The 20901-nt window shown below is 43.4% G+C and overlaps 1 protein-coding gene across 1 annotated transcript in view; it reads right to left on the reverse strand.

The window, feature by feature from the left end:
• LOC137657115 (ribosome assembly protein METTL17, mitochondrial) overlaps positions 1 to 20901 on the reverse strand; it is a 93837-nt gene that overhangs the window by 25585 nt on the left and 47351 nt on the right. The window contains exon 4 of the mRNA XM_068391476.1: positions 16480 to 16611. Within this exon, the coding sequence (XP_068247577.1) occupies positions 16480 to 16611 (132 nt within the window). The remainder of the gene's footprint in view (positions 1 to 16479; positions 16612 to 20901) is intronic.

Genomic DNA, 20901 nt, shown 5'->3' on the forward strand with positions numbered 1-20901 from the left:
TGTCTGGAGGCAGAGTGTCGACTGGGACTTCCCCAGTGAGGTTGTCCTTGTTGAGTCACCAGGCCAGATGGTCCTGAACCTGTCCCCCTGGTGGCCTAGATGAAACATTCCGGCCTGGCATTCTGCTGGACGGAAAATCAAGTCCTGTTGAAACTTGATAGTTTCTTGTAGTGTCTGCAATTTCACAATCCTTGTGAGCTGATGATGGAGGGTTTGGGGAAACCTACATTTAACTGTCAAGTCACCAGCAGCCATTACCTGGCCATCCCTAGTCTTAGCTTGAGTGGAGAGGGAGCTTGAGCACTGATCACATGGATATACGGTCAGTCTCTTGGGCATTGCCCTGCTAGGGCATTGTCACTGTTCCTTGGCTGTGTCATTCAAGAGCATCCTTTAAAAAAACAGGATGGAACAGGGAAACCCTGTCGGCTTGTACTTTTGTCTTGAACAGGAATAGTCATGCAATTTCCCCGACCCTGCTGATGCAGTCATCTGTTAGAAAGACACTTGCCGTTGCCATGTATACCAGCATCCTTAGGTACTTGAAAGTTTGCTTGGGAATGAGATTCAATTTCTTCGAGTTTACCACAATCCCCATGTTGCACAAAACTAAGAAAATCAGATCTGAATCCTGTAGCAACTGCCACAATCTACCAATCGTCAAAATACGTCAGGAGACATATACCTTGTAAATTTGCCCAAGCAGCTACCAAGGTGAATGCCAAAGTGAACACTTAGAAAGTCGTAAACAGTCCAACGGAAAAAAGTCTTGAACTAGTACACCATATTGTAGAGGAGAAATAGTTTATTTTGATTAGACTGATGTACAGGCACTTGAAAGCATGCATCCTTCAGGTCTACCAAAACCACAAAGTCTCCCTTTCTGATGGAATAGGATTACAGGGTACAGTATAGAATTTAGGCCTCAAGCCAAGCAATGGGGCATCAAAGGCTCCCTTTCAGATGGAAGATAGATAGCCTATACTGTTTCCATCTCGAACTTTCTTTGACGAATAAACTTGATCAGAGGAGAGAGGTCGATGACCAGCCTCCAGCTCCCAGTCACCTTTTCCACTAGGTAGAGCTGCCTGTAAGAATCCTGAAGTCTCATCTCAAATGACTTTGAGGGTATTCTTTGCCAACATCCCTTCCAACTCAAGCCAATGGAAACAGGAGGCAACCTACTGGCCTGGGAAACAGCGGCGGTGAAACAGCAAAGGCGGAAGTACTAGGTACTTCTCCTATTGGTCAGGGTAGAAGTGCAACCACGGCCCTATACTTTAAGGTAAGCATGGGGAACAAAGGCCTCTACCCTGCATTTTTGCCTACCAAAGTGCACACGCATTCAAGTACGGCCTAGAATAGTGCCATCCTTTCTACCAACCCAAGATACAGTGGAACCTCTACACACGAACGTATCTACATCCGAATTTTCCAACATCCGAAGTAAAATTCGAGCAAATTTTTGACTCTACACCCGAATTTTATTTCGACACACGAAGTAGCAATTTTCTTCGTACCGGTTGTATCCGAATTTTTCGACACGCGAAGTACAATTCGAACACGTTCCTACTCTACACCCGAATTTTTTTTTCGACACCCGAAGTAAACAATACTCGTATGCGTAGTCGGTGCTCATAGCGCCTGATGTGTTTTTTATTTCCGCCAATAGAAGGCAGCACTTCAACCTCGGAGGGACCCTCAATTAGCGTGGCTTGGGTCAGTCCTCTGTTCTCGTTGGCTTTATGTGGTTGTGCCCTGTGCGTTCTGCTATTAATTGTGTTTTAATCGTGATTTTTTACATTCATCCTTTTACGGTATTTTACGAAAATCATGGGTCCTAAAAGGCTTAGTTTCGCAAGTGGTAGTGGTAGTGGTGAGAAAAGGAATAAGGGAATGCTTTCTTTAGAAGTAAAGCAAGGAATTATTGAAAAGCATGAGTGAACTTGCAATAAGTTCCGCGCAAATAAAAGAGGTGTTAGGAAAATATCAAGACGTGGTTGACTTCATCGACAAATACCATCCAAAGAAATTGCAGGTTTGTCGTGTAGCTGCGCAGTTTGATGATGTTTCCCTAACTTATTTTCGAAACATTCTGAAAAGCTGTACCAAGCAACTTTCTATCGATAGCTTCTTTAAAAAAACTACGAAGCGAACTCGTGATGAAGAGGAAGGAAGTGGTTCAAAGAAAACAGCAAAGAGTGAAGAGAAAAAAATTCAATCAATTTTAAGTGTAGAGAGTGAAAGTGATTAAAATTAATCATCAAAAAGAAAAAAAGAAAATGTAAAAAAAAAATATAAATTATAAAAAAAAAAAGCTAAGTTATGTTAAAGTTCACTTAGTGTAAGTTAGAATAAGTTACGGTAGTGTACGTTTATCGTAGTTAACCTCTCTACCTCCTCGCCGCCCGTCCGTCTCCTCTCTGCGTAGCAAGACTAACAACACCTGCGCTGGAGTTTCTAAGGTAAAGTGACGCTAAAAACCTGTTTCTTATTTATCATTTTTTGCTAATTCTTCTTATTTACATGTCTATTATCTAATTTAGTGTTCATTATTCTCATGGGAAAATTATGTGTAGTAGTTTATTAAGAAGTTATCATAGGTTTTTGGGCTCAACCACGGATTAATCCTATTTCAATGTATTCTTATGGGAAAATTCGTTTCGACAACCGAACATTTTCTACATCCGAAGTTGGTTCTGGAACGGATTAAATTCGTATGTAGAGGTTCCACTTACAACTCATTGATAGAATGATGAGCGGGCATCCATAGTCCTGGAAGGTAGGGAGATGGAGGTCGCCACAGGTCATCCATCAAACTTGTATAAAAAATTGTACGGGGTCATACAGTTCTGTCCTGGCCTGCTACTAGCGTAGCCGGGGCTGCTAATACCCGAGGCCTGGCACCAAGGCCCCAGCCCTGCCCCCAGCACCATGCACAGGTGGCTCTGCAGGAACCACACAGGTGCCATCCACATACCTCGAGAGAGAGGTGGTGTCACAGGGAGTCCTATCCCTGCAACAACAGCTGGTCTTCCTGGACTCTTTCGACTTCTTCATCTCCATCAGAGTCGGAGGATGACAGGGAGGAGGATGATTAGGAAGAACAGCAAGTATGCTTCTTCCTCTCCCTGGCACTTACTCCTGGTTGGGCAAGCAGAATGATAAAGCTCTCAGAGACCGACGATGACGACGCTCCCCGATGGGAAAAACCACATGGATTGCTCCAACATGAGCCACACTGTCACAGGAGGGGAAGGCACACTCACAAGGCCCTGCAACACAGCAACAAATGGGGCCGAAAGCACAACCACCAACACTGAGGGAGGAGGAATGGGCTACAGACTCCATGGCACAAGAGACAGGGCGACAGACACAGGGAGAGGGGTAGGTATCACTGACATAGGATCAGGGATTGAGGTAACCCCAGGGACAGGGGTAGCACTCATCTTGCCTTTGCCCTCACCTTTATGACCCACAGCTGGGGCCCCAGTTCCCAACCCTGGCACCTCACCAGCTGGACTGGGAGCTGCCTTACTACACTTGCCATCCTTCTTAGTTTTTTTAAAGGGGAACTACTGGGATCCCTGACACTGGGGGAACTACTGGGATCCCTGACACTGGGGGAGCTACTGGGATCCCTGACACAGGGGGAACTACTGGGATCCCTGACACTGGGGGAACCACCAGGATCCCTGAGACTGGAATAACCACTATGCCCGCCATTGGCATTGCCAGATATAGTTAAATGTACAGGGGATACTGGGGAAGAGGTAGCCTTAGCTACCAACTCCATCAACAAGGTCATGGATGTCCTATATGAAAGACTGAAGGAAGACCAATACTTCATTAGGTCAAAATTGACATCACCAGTTTGTATGGTCATGGGTAAAAAACTTCCAGCCTCTGAAGGGGAGGGGCAAACATTAGGGGTGCCCAGGAACAAAAGAAACCTAAAAAGCATGTCTATGTAGATCTAAGTACTGTATTCAGAACCCATACGGCATACTTCCTGGGGACTGATCCAGGGACGTATGCACAGGGACAGCAGAAGCAGTCGCATTCCCTGAGGAGACAGAAGCAGCAAAAGATTTTACCGGAGTCTTCTCGAGTTGCCAAGTCCAATCCCAACGTCATGACCTAAACTCAGCACATAGGGATGCCTGCAAACAGACATACCCCTCATCAGACATGCAGGAAGAGTGTGGATGAACAGCCAGTTTTGTCATAAACCGGTGGCAGCGTCTCCCCTTCCCACCGCAAACACAAATTTCTGGCTACCATTCCATCAACAAAAAACATTCACTTAATGCAAAAGTTAAGAAAATTACTAAGTTTGACAGGGGCTGTTTGTACATCCGTACATGACAGGTTGAAACAATAGTGAGGCCTTTCCGATTTGAATGAGGCGGGGCTACTCACCCCGCATCCTCTACAATTGGATAATTGCTTGTTATCCAACTTTCATGACTAATTTCAGCTTACGCTGAAACAATCTCACAAATTATTAAAGGAGGTTTTCTATGATGCGTAGGAACAAACTACTTTTACAGCTATATTTGATATATTAATTTTTTCCAGATTTTCATAACCACAAAATGCATACAGTATTACATACAGTAATCATAATCTACTTACCATGTTAAAATCAAATTCATGTCATAGTTTTTTAGTAAAGAAGTGAAAATAAATTCCTTTTTTCTATTGCCTAATATTTATAAGTTTTGTAAAAAGAAAAATGACAAATTCGGAGATAATTTGTATTTTTCCTAACTATACAAACCTTAGCTATTTAATATGGGTATTACTTTTGGCGTAGCTGAAATGACGAGCCATTAGAATTTTAACGAGGGTTTACTACCCACATCACTAGTTAGCGGGGGTAGGGAGGGGTAGCTTGCTACCCCCCCCCCCCCTCACACACCTGTGTGGTGAGCTCACTTTCCTTAGAGGTAGGACTTCACGGGGGATAGGGCTGGCGGGCAAGTTTCATTAAATAGCTAAGGTTTGTATAGTTAGGAAAAATACAAATTATCTACGAATTTGTCATTTGTTCCATAACTGAAATACAAACCACACTATTTAATATGGGTGACTCAACCCTTAGGAAGGGTGGAAAAGTCCCAGCCATACTGGCTTTTGGCTTTGCCTGGGAACTCATTATCTGAGTTTGTCAGCACTCAACAATAAAAAGACCCTGCAGCTCGCTCGCACCTTGCTATGCAAGGGCTGCGGCCTACATAAGCTGTGTGTGAAGGATTATGTGTGACTCGTCCTAGGAAGTTGACCTGAAGCTCTTAGATGGAAAACTTTAGGCTAGGACTTTCCCAATACCACCTCGTCAGGGTATGAGGACATGACAGTATTAACTTGATACTAGGAACACAAGGAAACATGGTTTACCTGCAGTGGTTTGAGGTCAGCTGTGTAGAGAACCCAGGATGCTGCTTTCCCTAAGAGAGGGGAGGATGAAGAAAAGAATATGGGCCAGATATACCTTTTCTTTCATGCAGACTAAGACCGGGTAACAATGCCCTCAACCCTCTGCTACTTGTCCATTAAGGAGCCTGAGGTTTAAACCAGCTGTTGTGCAGCCACCACAGGGCCAATAGAGAATGTATCGAGCCTCCTGTGGGTCACGTCTTGCAGGTAGTGGGCTGTGAAGGTCGTCTGACGCTTTCACACCCCTGCTTGTAGAACCTGCGTCACTGAGAAGTTCTTCTTGAAGGCCAGGGGCGTAGCATGCGCTCTATGGCGACATGATGGAGGAGGGTCAGGATTCAGGGATAGATGGATCACCCTACGAATCCAAGCCGAGATGGTATTCTTGGTGACCCTCCTCTTCGTTCTCCCAGTGCTCATAAACAAAGCTTGCACTTGGGGACGAATACAGCCGTTCTTTGAGATATAACCTCAGACTCCTTACTGGACACAGTAGGGGATGGTCTGGGTCATCTGTTACAGAACGCAGACTCGAAATCCGGAAAGAGTCGAATCGAGAATCCGGCACTCCCGGATTCTGTGTCTTAGCCACAAACTCAGAGACGAATCTGAACGTTACCTCCCCTCATCCCCTTGCATGGGCGATGTCATACAAGAGACCATGAAGTTCAATGACTCGCTTGGCCGAGGCCAAAGCTAGTAGGAACACCGCCTTCCAAGTTAGGTGACGGTCTGAAGCCTGCGTAATGGTTCGTAGGGAGGTCTCTTACGAGACCTGAGAACTCGAACCACGTTCCATGGAGGAGGTCTCACTTCCGACTGAGGGCAGGTAAGATCATATCTTCGTATGAGTAGGGAAAGTTCCAGCGAGGAAGAAATGTCCACTCCTTTGAGCCTGAAGGCTAGACTTAAGGCTGAGCGATAGCCTTTCATTGCCGAGACTGAAAGGCGCATTCTTCCTGCAAATATACGAAGAACTCCGCTATCGCTGGAGTAGTGGTATCGAGTGGAGAGATACCCGTTCACGACTCCAACCACAGAAAACTCACCACTTTGCCTGGTAGACCCCTGCGGATGACCTACGCAGGTGTCCAGACATCCCGTTCGCAACTTGTTGCGACCATCCTCTCTTAGTGAGGAGATGCTGGATAGTCTCCAGGCGTGAGGTCGAAGCGAAGCTACGACTTTGTGAAAGATGTTGGCAGTGGTTGTCTGAGTAGACTGTGTCGTGGAGGGAGCTCTCTCGGTAACTCTGATAGAAGTTGCGGAAGGTCCAGAAACCATTCTGCGTGATGCCATAGCATAGCTATAAAGGGTCATCGAAAGATTGACCGACATTCTGGTCTTGTTGAGCACCTTCCTCATCAGACAGAATGGGGGGAAAAGCGTACACGTCGGTGCTGTCCCACTGTTGTTGGAAGGCCTCTTGCCAGAGTGCCTTGGGATCTGGGACTGGGGGGCAATACAGCAGGAGCTTGAAGTTCAGCGCTGTAGCGAACCGATCCACAGTTGGGTAACCCCACAAAGTCAGGACTTTGTTGGCTACTGAATGATCCAAGGACCACTCGGTACTCATTATCTGAGACGCTCTGCTCCGACTGTCGGCGAGCACATTCCCTTTGTCTGGAATGAAGCGAGCCGATAGAGGAATCGAGTGGACTTCGGTCTATCTCAGTTTCTCTACTGAGAGATAGGATAGCTGTTTTGAAAAGGTACCTCCTTGCTTGTTGATGTAAGCTACTACTGTGGTGTTGTAGCTCATCACACCACAGAATGATCTGCCAGGTCTTTGTTGGAACTGTTGAAAGGCCAGGAAGACGGCCTTCATCTCTAGCAGATTCATATGGAGGCACTTTTCCGATTCTGACCACAGGCCTGAGGTACTGTGGTAAAGAACGTGGGGGCCCCCCCCCTTCTTTTGTGGTGTCCGAAAACAGCATCCAATCCGTGGGAAGGAAACGAGAAGATCCATTCTTCTTCGTAGGTTCTCGCCTGTCACCCACCACTGGCGGTTCATCTGTTCCGCAGGATCCATAGGGATCATGATGTCCGGGGAATCGCAGTCTTGATTCCACTAGGACCTGAGGCGCCCCTGGAGAAACCTCATCCTGAGGCGACCGTTGAGAACTAGACGACCCAAGGGTGAAAGGTGACCGAGGAGACGTAACCACGATTGTGTTGGAAGCTCTTCTCATCTGAGGAAAGGGCTTGTGACTCTTCTCAGCCTTGCTATCCTGTCGTCTGATGGAAGGCCTTATGGAGATTGGTGTCTATAATCATGCATAGGTGAACCAGTCTTTGATTGAGCAGCAGAGAGGACTTCTCGAGACTTACCCTGACACTTAGGTCCTGGCAAAGTCCTAGAAGTTTGTCTCAGTGTCAAAGAGGGAGTGACTCCGAGTCTGCTAGGATCAGGCCGTCATCCAGATAATGGAGGAGACGGAAGCCGATCCTGAGTGCCCACAAAGATATTAGGGTAAAAACTCTGGTGAAACCCTGTGGTGCTGTGGAGAGACCGAAACACAGCACCTTGAACTAGTACTCCTTGTTGTCTATGCTGAATCCTAAGTACTTCCTTGAAGACGGATGGACTGGGATCTGGAAGTACGCGTCCTTCAGATCCAGTATACACAAGAAGTCTTGCGGTTTACTGCAAGACTGACTGTGTCTGCAGTCTCCATGCTGACCGGAGTTTGCTTTAATCTGGGCCTCTGCCCACAGAGTTCGCCCCCTTGCTGATCCCATGGCAAGAGTGCTAAATGACACTGGAATCGTCCTCAGGGAAGGTAGAGGTGTTGTGAACAGGACGCGATATCCCTGACTGATTACGGAAATCGTCCAGGAAACGGCCCTGAGTTGCCGCAACCTGTCTGCGCAACCTTGTAGGTATCCCGCCACTGGCGGACATGCAGGGGAACTAACAATCCTAGCGTTTGCGGCCTCGGCTGCTCCTTCTAGGATTCTTCCCTCCCCTGGGGGACTAATTGCCTTTCTTGACCTTGACCGGAAAGGGCTTAGACCCCACTGTCTTAGCTTCCGTTGTTTTGGTGGGACGTGGTTGCTGAGGTGCTGGAGGTTTATAGGGCTTGAATGTCAAAGCCCCATATAGGAGAGTCTTGGTGACTTCCTACACCTCTCAGTCGCCTGCTTCACATCCTTAGGCTCAAACAGGTTTGTTCTCACAACGAAAGAATGTCTGAGCCTGTAGATTTTGGTGCTAGGAGACTCCCGTTACTGTCTTGGAGTCCTTTGACTCCCTCCCGTGAGGGATGCAGGACTCCAACCACGACGTAGGCCGGCTCTTCTCCACCCCTATTTGAGAAGACTTTACCGCGCAAGGTAGGGTTTCCCTTAATGGTGTGATTGGGGAACGTCTCACCTCACGTGACTCTCCTGAGGGCAGGAAACCTTCGTCCGAAGGTGAGGGAGAAAAGTCTGAGGGGGGAGAGTGCCTGCCTCGAAGACTTACGAGGAGACAGCTACGTCCTCGTAGAAGTTACCTCGTCCGAAACTCCTCTTTTCCTCATCGGGGGAGTGGATGTAGCCAAGGATTTGTGGCTCAACTCAGAGAGAACAGCTTAAAAGCCTGTGCTACCGCTCTGATTCGAGTCCCAAACTAGGCTGACGGCTGCGCTGTCAGACACTCCCTTTGGAGGGGAAGTCGCCTGTAAAAAGATAAGGAAGGCATGTCCCTGGGCCTTTCTGGAACCTTCCCCTCCCCCGGCAAGCGCGCTGTTCTTTGCTTTGGGGGGGGGGGAATGTGGCGATGGCGCCTTTACCGCACGATGTCCGGCAGCCTCGCGCGGGGGAGGGTATTGGTAATTGCGCTATGGAGCGCGCTGGGGAATACCCTGGGCTCGCACGCGAGACTGCTGAAAACGCTCGCACGCCCGCGGGCGAAACTTCATAGTGTGTGCAGGAATCATATTGATGTGCAGGATCAGAATGAAGAGCCCGTGTGGACCAGAATGTTGGAGCGTGCTGCAGCGCGTAGGAGTTTGTTGGCGCGAGCGCGCGGAAGACCATCGGTGCGAGCGAGCGCGCAAGACTATCGGCGCGCGCGCGGGAGACCATCGGTACCCGCGCGCGAAAAAGATCGTCGGCACTTGCACACGTAAGAAGATCGTCAGCGCTTGCACACTTAAGAAGATCGTCGGCGCTCGCAGGAAACCATCGGTGCCCGCTCGCGGACAATCGTCGGCGCTTACGCGCGTAGAAAGATCTTCAGCGCTTGCGCACGAAAGAAGATAGTCGGCGTTGGCGCACGTGAGAAGATCGTCAGCGCTTGCACGCGAAAGAAGATCGTCGGCGCTTGCGCGCGAAAGAAGATCGTCGGCGCTTGCGCGCGTACAAAGATCGTTGGCGTAAGAAGATCATCGGCGAGCATGAGCGCGCGCTAGTGCGCTAGGATGCAGGGTCAGCTGACAGGACGATCAGGAACTGGGATGTGTCCTTAAAAAGGGCGGTCATCCCCCGATGAGGACCGTAGGCAGGACTGCTTCAGAGTCCAGAGCCGAAGTCTTTCGTTGCAGTGCAAGGTTGAGCTGGTAGATCGGTAGGTCAGCTGACTCAGTACTGGAAGATCTGCTTGATACTCCGAGGAAAGGTCTCTATGTTAGACATTTCCTGCGAACGGGAGAGGTGCCCTTCGTAGAAGAGACTAGGAGACACTCGCAGGCTGAAGCACTGGTGAGCGCCTGTGCGCTATCTCAGGAAACTCCAACGATGTGCCCTGATGCGCAGGTGAACGTTGGCGCGCAGTCCCTGGAACAGGATGTCTCTGGATGCCAGTCTCAGGAACAGCAGGAACAGCAGGCGAGCGCTTGCGCGCAATTGCGCGCGGGTGCACAGGAGAACGTTGGTACGCAGGGGATACCTGGCGCTTAAGGGACTTACTCACAATGTGAGAAAGCCCTGTTACCCCGAAGGGGCCGGTGCCCGTTGGATAACAGGGTGCATGGGCGCCCACAGCGTCAGCAGCCAGGAACAGAGACGGCAGGTCAGCAGGTCTAGGAGATGGCTGGTCTAATCAGGAACAATCCTCCGAAGAGGGGTCTTTATGAGTGGCCTCTCTCGCGAACGAGAGTGGTGAACACTTCGTAGGAGAGACTTGAAGACACTGGAGATGGCGCCCCTTAGGGCCGTTGGATCAGCAAGCTGACCTATAAGGAGCAATTCTCCAAAGAGGAGTCCTTAAGAGTGGCCTCCCTCGCGAATGAGAGAGGTCACAAGACTGATCCTGCAGCTGCTCAGCCCCTTGAGCATAGCTGCAGGTGCGACCGCTCAGCCCCAAGAGCATAGCGACCTGAAGTTTTCATGCACCCAGCCTTGCAACCACTGAGCTCCTTGAGCATGGTTACAAGTGCGGTCGCTCAGCACCAAGAGCATAACTGCCTGAGGACCAGGAAAACCCATCCAGGAATTATTAAGGTATGAGAAGTTCCCCCTCTGCAGGGGAATCTCTCACACCTGGGAAGGGAACCTCCCTCGGAAGGGAAGTTACCTACCCCTGGAGGCGAACCTCCTTAGCGTTTTAAGATGAACTGAAGAGCTGACAGCTGTCACGGGAGGACTTCTAAGAGAAGGGATAACGCCCATGACGATGTCCTAGAGAGACGGCAGCGACAGCAGACTCCCCAGGCACAAACAGGACAGCTCTGCTTCGTTGGCACACTTTAGTCAAACGAAGAAAAACTGCAGTGTTAACTGGGAAAATAAAGTTAAATAATTATTTAACAGAAATTCCCCCGGAAGGAACTCCGAAGAGTAACCCCGAGGGAATAGCAAAACATAAGAATTAAGAATTAAGTATGTGCCCTCCTCCCCCACTGACATTCACGGGAGAAGGGGGAGGGCGGAGAACTGTAACAACAACAGAATTATAACAGAATTATAATTATGTAATTCATCTAAGAATGATCACAAATAGTAAGAACCACTGACCCCCGAAGGGAAGTGTTCTCCACAGAGAAGCTGAAAAGTTAAAAATACAATTAGATTTCATTAAAATTAATTGAGACAAATAAACGGAATAGCAACCCAACCCGCAACGGGAAAGAAGCTTCCGTAATAGTATGTAGTAATAGTAAGGGGTGAACGACCTGGAGTAAAGAGAGAGACCGTAGTCAATCTAAACTCCCACATTCCCTTTGCTGAGAATCCAAGTTCCCCGTAGGAAAGGAGGAACAGCGAAGATAATAGATCAATGAAGAAAGTCCAGCGATGACGATTCCCCACGGCAGCCGAGTTAACGGAAAGCCGAAGGAACAACCGAAGGACCAAGAGGGAGAGGCCGCACCCCATGACGTGAAACCGCGGTGGCCTACCACTACGCCGGTGACGTTGTCGTAAAACTACACACACAGCACAAACACTGAAAAGAAAACTTACTACATTTCTATACACAAATATATACATAAACATAAAGAATGTTTATATATATATTACAAGTACAGTATAAGAAAAAGTAAGTAAAAAGACAAAAAGCATTAATGGCTGTCAAAGAGGCGAGGGTGAAAGGGGACACGTCCGATCACCACCCGAGCCAAAGTAAATAAGTAGAAAAGTGAGCTCACCACACAGGTGTGTGAGGGGGGGGGGGGGGGGGTTAGCAAGCTACCCCTCCCTACCCCCCACTAACTAGCGATGGGGGTAGTAAACCCTCGTTAAAATTCTAATGGCTCGTCATTTCAGCTACGCCGAAAGTAATACCCATATTAACCCTGGATAGGTACGGTGGGTCGTTCGCGACCCCGAGCGTCAAAAAAAAAACAGGTTTTTCTCACGTGACTCACCCCCGTGACTGAATTTGTGGGTGATCGACCTGCAGGAGGTGTCTCCCCTACACGCTCTAGTAGTGTCCAGATGTGCATTGCTGTAGCTGTACTCCTTCCCCGATTTCTGAGACGCGTCGGGGTCGAGCGCGACCGAGTTTACCCTTCTAAGGTAATTTGCATAATTATCAAAGTTATTACGTATTATGAAATTGTCGTAGAATGGTGCAACTTGTATAGGTTATCAGTTGTGGAAAGTCTTGGTGGATTGTTTGGCTACCATGTGCATGATTTTTTTTTTAGTTAAAATGTCGTTCATCACCACGAGGACCATTTTACCGCGAGTGCCCCTTTTTAATTTATTTTCATTTTTTTGCCAAGTCATTTTTCCGTAAGATATTGCCAAATAGTGTCGTAAAACTTTTGCTTGTTTAGTGTTGGAAAGTGTGTCTAGATGATCTGGCTTCCCATGCGTGACTTTGTTTTTGTCAGATACGACGTAGTTATTGGTATATTGGGTATTTAACTGCGGTTACCATTTTCAGTTTTTTTTTCAATATTTGTAAAAAATACTACGTAGTAAGGAATTGCCGTATATTATTCATTTTTTTTCATGTTTATGTATTAGAAAGTGTGCCTTGATGGTTGGGCTAACACGTGCATGTCTTTTTTTTCATCTGAGATGCCGTATATTAGAATGTCGGGCATTTTACCGCGAGTGCCCCTTTTTAATTTTTTTTCATTTTTTTGCCAAGTCATTTTTCCGTAAGATATTGCCAAATAGTGTCGTAAAACTTTTGCTTTTTTAGTGTTGGAAAGTGTGTCTAGATGATCTGGCTACCCATGCGTGATTTTGTTTTTGTCAGATACGACGTAGTTATTGGTATATTGGGTATTTAACTGCGGTTGCCAATTTCTGTTTTTTTTCAATATTTGTAAAAATGTACTACGTAGTAAGGAATTGCCGTATATTATTGATTTTTTTTTTCATGTTTATGTGTTAGAAAGTGTGCCTTGATGGTTGGGCTAACACGTGCATGTCTTTTTTTTTTATCTGAGATGCCGTATATTAGAATGTTGGGCATTTTTCCGCGAGTGCCCCTTTTTATTTGTTTTGCATTTTTTTGCTTAGTCATGTTACCGTAAGGAATTGGCAAGTAGTGTCGCAAAACTTATATTTTTATAGTGTTGGAAAGTGTTTCTAGATGATCTGGCTACCCATGCCTATTTTTTTTTTTAGCCAGATATGGCGTATATATAAGTATGTGTTCGATTTTCCTGTGATTGCCATTTTTTCGTTTTTTCCCATTTCTTTCAAAATTACTACGTACTAAGGAACTATCACAGAGTAATGATTCATTTATATGTTTATTTGTCGGAAAATGTGCCTTGATGGTTTGCCTAGCACGTGGCTGAAATTTTTTTTTCTGAAATGCCGTATATTAGAATGGCCATTTTTCCACGAGTGCCCCTTTTTATTTGTTTTGCATTTTTTTGCTTAGTCATGTTACCGTAAGGAATTGGCAAGTAGTGTCGCAAAACTTATATTTTTATAGTGTTGGAAAGTGTTTCTAGATGATCTGGCTACCCATGCCTATTTTCTTTTTAGCCAGATATGGCGTATATATAAGTATGTGTTCGATTTTCCTGTGATTGCCATTTTTTCGTTTTTTCCCATTTCTTTCAAAATTACTACGTACTAAGGAACTATCACAGAGTAATGATTCATTTATATGTTTATTTGTCGGAAAATGTGCCTTGATGGTTTGCCTAGCACGTGGCTGAATTTTTTTTTTCTGAAATGCCGTATATTAGAATGTTAGCCATTTTTCCGCGAGTGCCCCTTTTTATTTGTTTTGCATTTTTTTGCTTAGTCATGTTACCGTAAGGAATTGGCAAGTAGTGTCGCAAAACTTATATTTTTATAGTGTTGGAAAGTGTTTCTAGATGATCTGGCTACCCATGCCTATCTTTTTTTTAGCCAGATATGGCGTATATATAGGTATGTGTTCGATTTTCCGGTGATTGCCATTTTTTTGTTTTTTCCCAATTCTTTCAAAATTACTACATACTAAGGAACTATCACAGAGTAATGATTCCTCTAGATGTTTATTTGTCGGAAAATTTTGTTTACTTCTTTTTTGATTGAATATCATCAAATTTTTTTAGCTAAAATATTATATTGTTTTACATTTTTTTTTTTCGATTTTATTTCCCTTCAAAAAAATTTTTTTGGGTCAGAATTTTAATTTTATAGTCGTAAAATAATCGACAATTATCCGGCAACCCACCATACAATTTTTATGCATATCCAATAATAATTAGATTAGTAAATAACACCTTGAAATTGACATACCCTTCCTACATTTCAAGTGGCAGATTAGGGAGTCTGAGTCAGTGTGGTTGGCGGCCATTTTGTGGACATATCCGAAGCGTAAGTTGCCCTATCTATATATATTCTTGTTCCCTATAGAATTTGTGATATTTTGGTATAATTTTACCTGCATAAATATCATATTATATATTAAATATATGTATTTTTTTACGAAATTTCTAAGTACTCAAAAAATTACCTTTAGATATGGCCCCTGATATAAATGTAATTTACAAAATAATGAAGATTTTTTTACATATTTCTATTTTAGGATAACATATGTTTATTCCCTAAAAAAATTAGCCACTTCCTATTTCATTTGGGTACCCAAAAAAATTCATGAAATTTGGACAAATTATTTTGGCCAAAAAAAGTTACCCTTTTTTTCTCATTTCAAATCTTCACCTCCATGGGTCTGACTTCATCCAAAATACATAAAGATGTGTCCTAAACATTCAAGAATCAATTCCTAAAAGGATTTGTGTATATATGTATAAACTTTTTTTTTATGAATTTTTATGTCAGGTCTTTTTTTTTCTACTTAATTTTTTAAAATATTTATAATAAATAGTTTTTCTGCAGATGAGTAGTATTTATCTTTACAGTTGTTTTAAGCATTCATTGAAGTTTTTTTTGGCAAAAGAAAAAAGGAGGTTACTGCAAAAACTGATTTTTCAAGAATTTTTTTTGGCGTCGGGGTCGTTCGCGTCCGAGTATACCCTTAAAGGGGTGTCCGAGGAGCGTACCTATCCAGGGTTAAATAGCGTGGTTTGTATTTCAGTTACGGAACAAAGCCTCTTTTAAAGGTTTAAGGGTCGCTCATAAATGGCAGGGGCAAGGGACAGTGACATTGCCCTATCGAACAGGATAATTCCCTAGAGACTGACCATAAACACATATGATTAGTGCTCAAGCCCCTCTCCACCCAAGCTAGGACCAAGGAGGGCCAGGCAATGGCTACTGATGACTCAGCACATAGACCTATAGGATCCCCCAAAAACCCCATCCTTAGCTCACAAGGATGGTGATGTTGCAGCAACCAGATAAACTAACGAGTTTGAGCGGGACTTGAACCCCAGTCTGGCAATCACCAGTCAGAGACGTTACCACATCGGCCACCACAACCTCTGACAGGAAATAATTTAGTATTTCAGGTTATGCGTTACAGTAATAGAGTTTGTTTTTTTAAATAAATTGGCTTTGGTTGCAACCTTTTATATTAAGTTAAAAAATAGTTTTCTTCAGACAGAGATTACATAAAATTTGAGGACAAATTCTTTTGGATTCCTTCCTTACATCAATATGATGTTGGAAAAGACAGTTAAAAATCTAAGCCAATTTGCCCAATCATACACACAAAATCTAATCTATATCATGATGGGTTCTACTTTCAGTTAGTGTAGGAAACCTGTGAAAATAGAAGTCACATTTAACCAAGAAAGGGCTGTGACCAAGTGATGCAGCAATCACCTCAAGCTTGCTAAGTCCAAGGGTTGCTCCAAGCCTATCATCTATTAGTCTACCAATCGTGCATTTGTGGAGGTCGATCTCAGCCATCTCACAACGGGGAGTGAGGAAAAGATCTTTGATTTTTGTTTCCTCGCCAACAGAAATGCAGGTCGGTGGCTGAATGGATATAATGGAAGAATCTTTAATATTGCATATATAACGTAATATTCATCATCAGATGTAGTAACCCCTTGCCGGGTTTCAATCACAAAAAGCTCTGGTACTTAAGATTTATGCTTTGTACAGTACATACTGTACATGTAAATGAAATTATTACTGCTTCAAGGATATGTGATAATTATAAACCACTCCCAAAAGACATGATTATCAATCAATACAGGAGTATTCAGATATATTGCAACAATGCAGGATTTAACTTACCTTGATGAATAACTTTTTCTGTAACATCTCTTAATTTATCTTCATATTCAATACCTTCAAGTGGAAGATGGCGAGACCAAATGTGTTTTGATAGCTGTACTCCACCGGATTCAATGGAGTTTTTTGGATAATCTGAAAAAAATAGAATATTGCATAGATCATAATAAATAAATAATTTTACTTGAAAAATCATAGCCTTTCATGAGAAAATAAAATATTAAAAATTCTTATAAGAAACTACCCAATGAAACACAAGAGGTAGTAGGTTAAGGCTTAGTAAAATAATCAACAAATCCAGGCAATAAGAGAGTTGAATGACCACATATTGTATACAATTTCTACCATCCAAATAAAAAAATGCATGTCAGTTCCAACTCATCAATTCCTCCTTTACTTGAACTAGATGGTTCTGTCACTCCCTGTCCAAAGAAAAAGGGCAACTCTTTTGGCTGATATGTGTGACAGTAAGTAGAATAAGGAGAAACTATCCTCATCATTCCTGTTTTCCTGAGGCTAAACTAACTATGAGGAACTGTAGTGCAAGCACAAATCGAAACATCATCTTCATCCAATCACCTTTATTACAACGTTTCGGACAATTTGTCCATCATCAGGTTCTGTAAAGTTAAAAACATACATTGATACAAGCAATAAAAAACATTGGTAAAAGACATGAGAAAAATAAGATAAATTAAAATTAAAAATAAATAATACTTAAAACACTTTTCTGCTGAAAGCAGAGTTGTCTAGGTTTAGTTTGGGTTGAAGTTTTTCTATGTAAAATGTTTCCAATAATCTTAGCTCGGTCTCAAATCGAGCTTTACATATAATACTAAAATCAAGATGATTAAAATTGGTGTTACACACTCCATGGCAATGATCTCTTATAGAGGAATGAGAAGGCTTACCTAGCGGTAGAAGGGTCCTTGAACTAATGCCCCTATGTTCAAAGGTTCTGGTAGACAACAATTTTGTCGAACTACCCACATATTCCGAACTACACTTCGGACACACAAATTTATAAACCACCATAGAACATAGTTCGCTAGATAACGACTCCTTGGACTTGAGCAAATTGCCTATCTTAAAATTATTGAAAAATACCATTCTAATATTTATATTTTAAGAGACGGACCGGAATTACTTCAGTTGTTCGGCACGGAGAGGCTTCAAGTTTGGACACCAAGGCTGCTAATGATTTTGTTAAAAAGTTCGAAAAGATCGTGGAGGATGAAGGCTACGTAGAGCAGCAAGCTCTCAATTGTGATGAAACCAGTCTATTTTGGAAAAAGATGCCTAGTCGAACATACATCACCTCCGAAAAGAAGAAAATGCCTGGACATAAGCCTATGAAGGATCGGTTGACTCCCTATGTGCCAACGCCAGCGGGGACTGTAAAATAAAGCCATTATTGGTTTATCATTCCGAAAACCTTAGGGCATTTAAGGCACATAGAGTCAATAAGGACATGCTGCATGTTTTCTGGCATGCTAATTCTAAGGCTTGAGTTACTAGGCATTTCTTTTATGATTGGGTAAACCACTTTTTCAGCCCTGCTGTCAAGAAGTACCTTCAGGAGAGGAATTTGCCTTTAAAGTGCTTGCTTTGCTTGGATAATGCTCCCGCTCACCCCCAAGGACTCGAAGATGATATCATCGACCAGTTCAAATTCATCAGAGTGCTGTATCTTCCACCGAACACCACCCCTATCCTCCAGCCCATGGACCAGCAAGTCATCTCGAATTTTAAAAAGCTCTACAGCGAGCACTTATTTAAGCAGTGCTTTACTGTCACGCAAAGCACCAACTTAACTTTGTGTGAATTTTGGAGGAGCCATTTCAATATCATGCACTGCTTGAAGATCATAGATCAGGCTTGGGAGGGAGTAACTCGATGGACAGTGAATTAAGCTTGGAAGAAGCTTTGGCGTAATGCTGTTTCTCCCAGTGTTTTTGAAGGTTTTGGCCCCGAGCCTGAACCTATGCTTGCCGTAGGGGAAGACGTAGAAGAGATTGTATCCCTTGGCAAGTCCATGGGTCTGGAGGTCGATGAAGATGACATCACCGAACTTGTCGAGGAGCATCATGAAGAGCTCACCACCGAGGAACTCAAGGAGCTGCATGCCATGCAGCATGACGAGTTCCAAGAGCAGTTGAGTGAGGCAGAGGACATCAAGGAGGTAGAGCACATCTCAAGTTCGACTGAAATAAAAGAGATGTTAGCACATCATCAACACGTGGTTGATTTTATCGATAAGTTTCACCCACAGAAACTTCAGGTTTGCTGTGTACTTTCGCAATTCGATGATGTCTGCTTAACCCATTTCAGAATAAAATCTGAAAAGCTGTACCAAGCAACTTTCTCTCGATAGTTTCTTTAAAAAATCTACGAAGCGGTCTAGTGATCTTGATGAAGAGAAAGAAAGTGAAGCAAAGAAAACTAAGATTGAATTGAGTGAAAGTGATGAAACAAGATCTAAGTCGGATGTTGGAGCATGACTTCGGGTGTTGAGACGAAAATTTGATCAAATTTTACTTTGGATGTTGGGACAATCGTATGTAAAGGCAATCATATGTAGAGGTTCCACTGTACTTTGGTGGCCCTAGCTTGTACTGCTTCCAGTCTATCTACAGTATATCCTTCTGAATACTTGGAGCCCAGAATTAGACTCCGTATTCTAGATGGAGTCTTGCTACTGATGTGTACAGCTGTAGTACAGTTTATTTGTTTCTGTATTTGAATTGTCTCTTTATGTAACCTATTAGTTTTTGTGCTTTCTTTTCAGCTTTTATGCTCTGTTTGGTTAATCTCAAACCCTTGCTGATAATAATACCAAGATCTTCCTCCTGCTTCACACTTTCTATTTCATTACCCACCAGTGAGTAATCTGATTTTGGGTTACTATAACTTAAGTGCATGACTTTACATTTCCCACAGTTGAAAGGCATTTGCCATTTTCTGGATCATTCTCCTAGCTTCATTAGATCCTCTCTTAAGACTTCTACATCTTCTGAGTTCGCAGAATTTATGCCTAGTTTAGTATCGTCAGCAAATTTGGCTATTCTACTAGTTAATCCTAAATCTATGTCGTTAATGTAGATAAGAAATAGCTACTGATGTGTACAGCTCTAGTACAGTTTCTTTGTTTCTGTATTTGAATTGTTTCTTTATGTAACCTATTAGTTTTTGCGCTTTCTTTTCAGCTTTTATGCTCTGTTTGGTGAACTTCAAAACCTTGCTGATAATAATACCAAGATCTTCCTCCTGCTTCACACTTTCTATTTCATTACCCAGCAGCGAGTCTGATTTTGGGTTACTATAACTTATGTGCATGACTTTACATTTCCCACAGTTGAAAGGAATTTGCCATTTACTGGACCATTCTCCTAGCTTCATTAGATCCTCTCTTAAGGCTTCTACATCTTCTGAGTTCGCAGAATTTATGCCAAGTTTAGTATCGTCAGCAAATTTGCTATTCTACTAGTTAATACTAAATCTATGTCATTAATGTAGATAAGAAATAGCAATGGGTCAAGGACAGATCCTTGAGGTACTCCACTTGTAACAGCTGCCCAGTCTGAAGCTTCTCCATTGATTACAACTCTCCGTTTTCTGTTTGTTAGCAAATCTTCAATCCATTCAGCTGGATCTTCAATGATTCGTAGTGCTCTAATTATGACCATTCATTTTTTATGTGGAACTTTGTCAAAAGTCTTTTGAAAGTCTAGGTATAGGATGTCTATTGTCCTGCTTTTGTCATAAATTCTAAACATGTGGAAACATTCCAAAAGATTTGTCACACATGATCTTTTTTGTCTACAACCATGTTGGCTGTCTATCAGAATATTGTTTTACTTTACATGTTATACTATTGAATCTACTATAATTGATTAAAAAATGTTGCAAGGCTCGGAAGTTACACATACAGGTCTGTAGTTGCTAGGTTCTTCTTTTGGTCCCTTCTTGTAGATTGGAGGAACATTGTCTAGTTTCCATCCTTGTGGTCCCTTTCTTTCACTGACTGCCTTTTGGAACATTTTGTAAAAGTGTGGGGTTACCTCTTCTTCTAGTTCTATAATCTCTCTTGGATGAATATCATCTGGACCTTGTGCTTTAGACTTACTGAGTCCTTTTATTTTCTTTTTGACATCATCCATTGTAAAGGCGATTCTTTATAATGGTTGGGGTTCTTCATATTTGATAGCTGGTTCGATGAGGGTCGTTGATTCTTCCCTAGTGAATACTGTTGTGAAATATGCATTCATCAGTTTGGCTTTTTTCAAATAATTTGTTATAACCCTCCAAATTTTTTAATGGGCTAATGTGTTTTTTTATTGGGTTTCTACTGTTTACATATGCAAATTTTTTTTTTTTTTTGGATTTTCTTTACTAGGAAAGCAACTCTTTTCTCTTCATTAATCT

The sequence above is a fragment of the Palaemon carinicauda genome, chromosome 18 (assembly GCF_036898095.1).
Source record: "Palaemon carinicauda isolate YSFRI2023 chromosome 18, ASM3689809v2, whole genome shotgun sequence".
NCBI classification, from domain to species: Eukaryota; Metazoa; Arthropoda; class Malacostraca; order Decapoda; family Palaemonidae; genus Palaemon; species Palaemon carinicauda.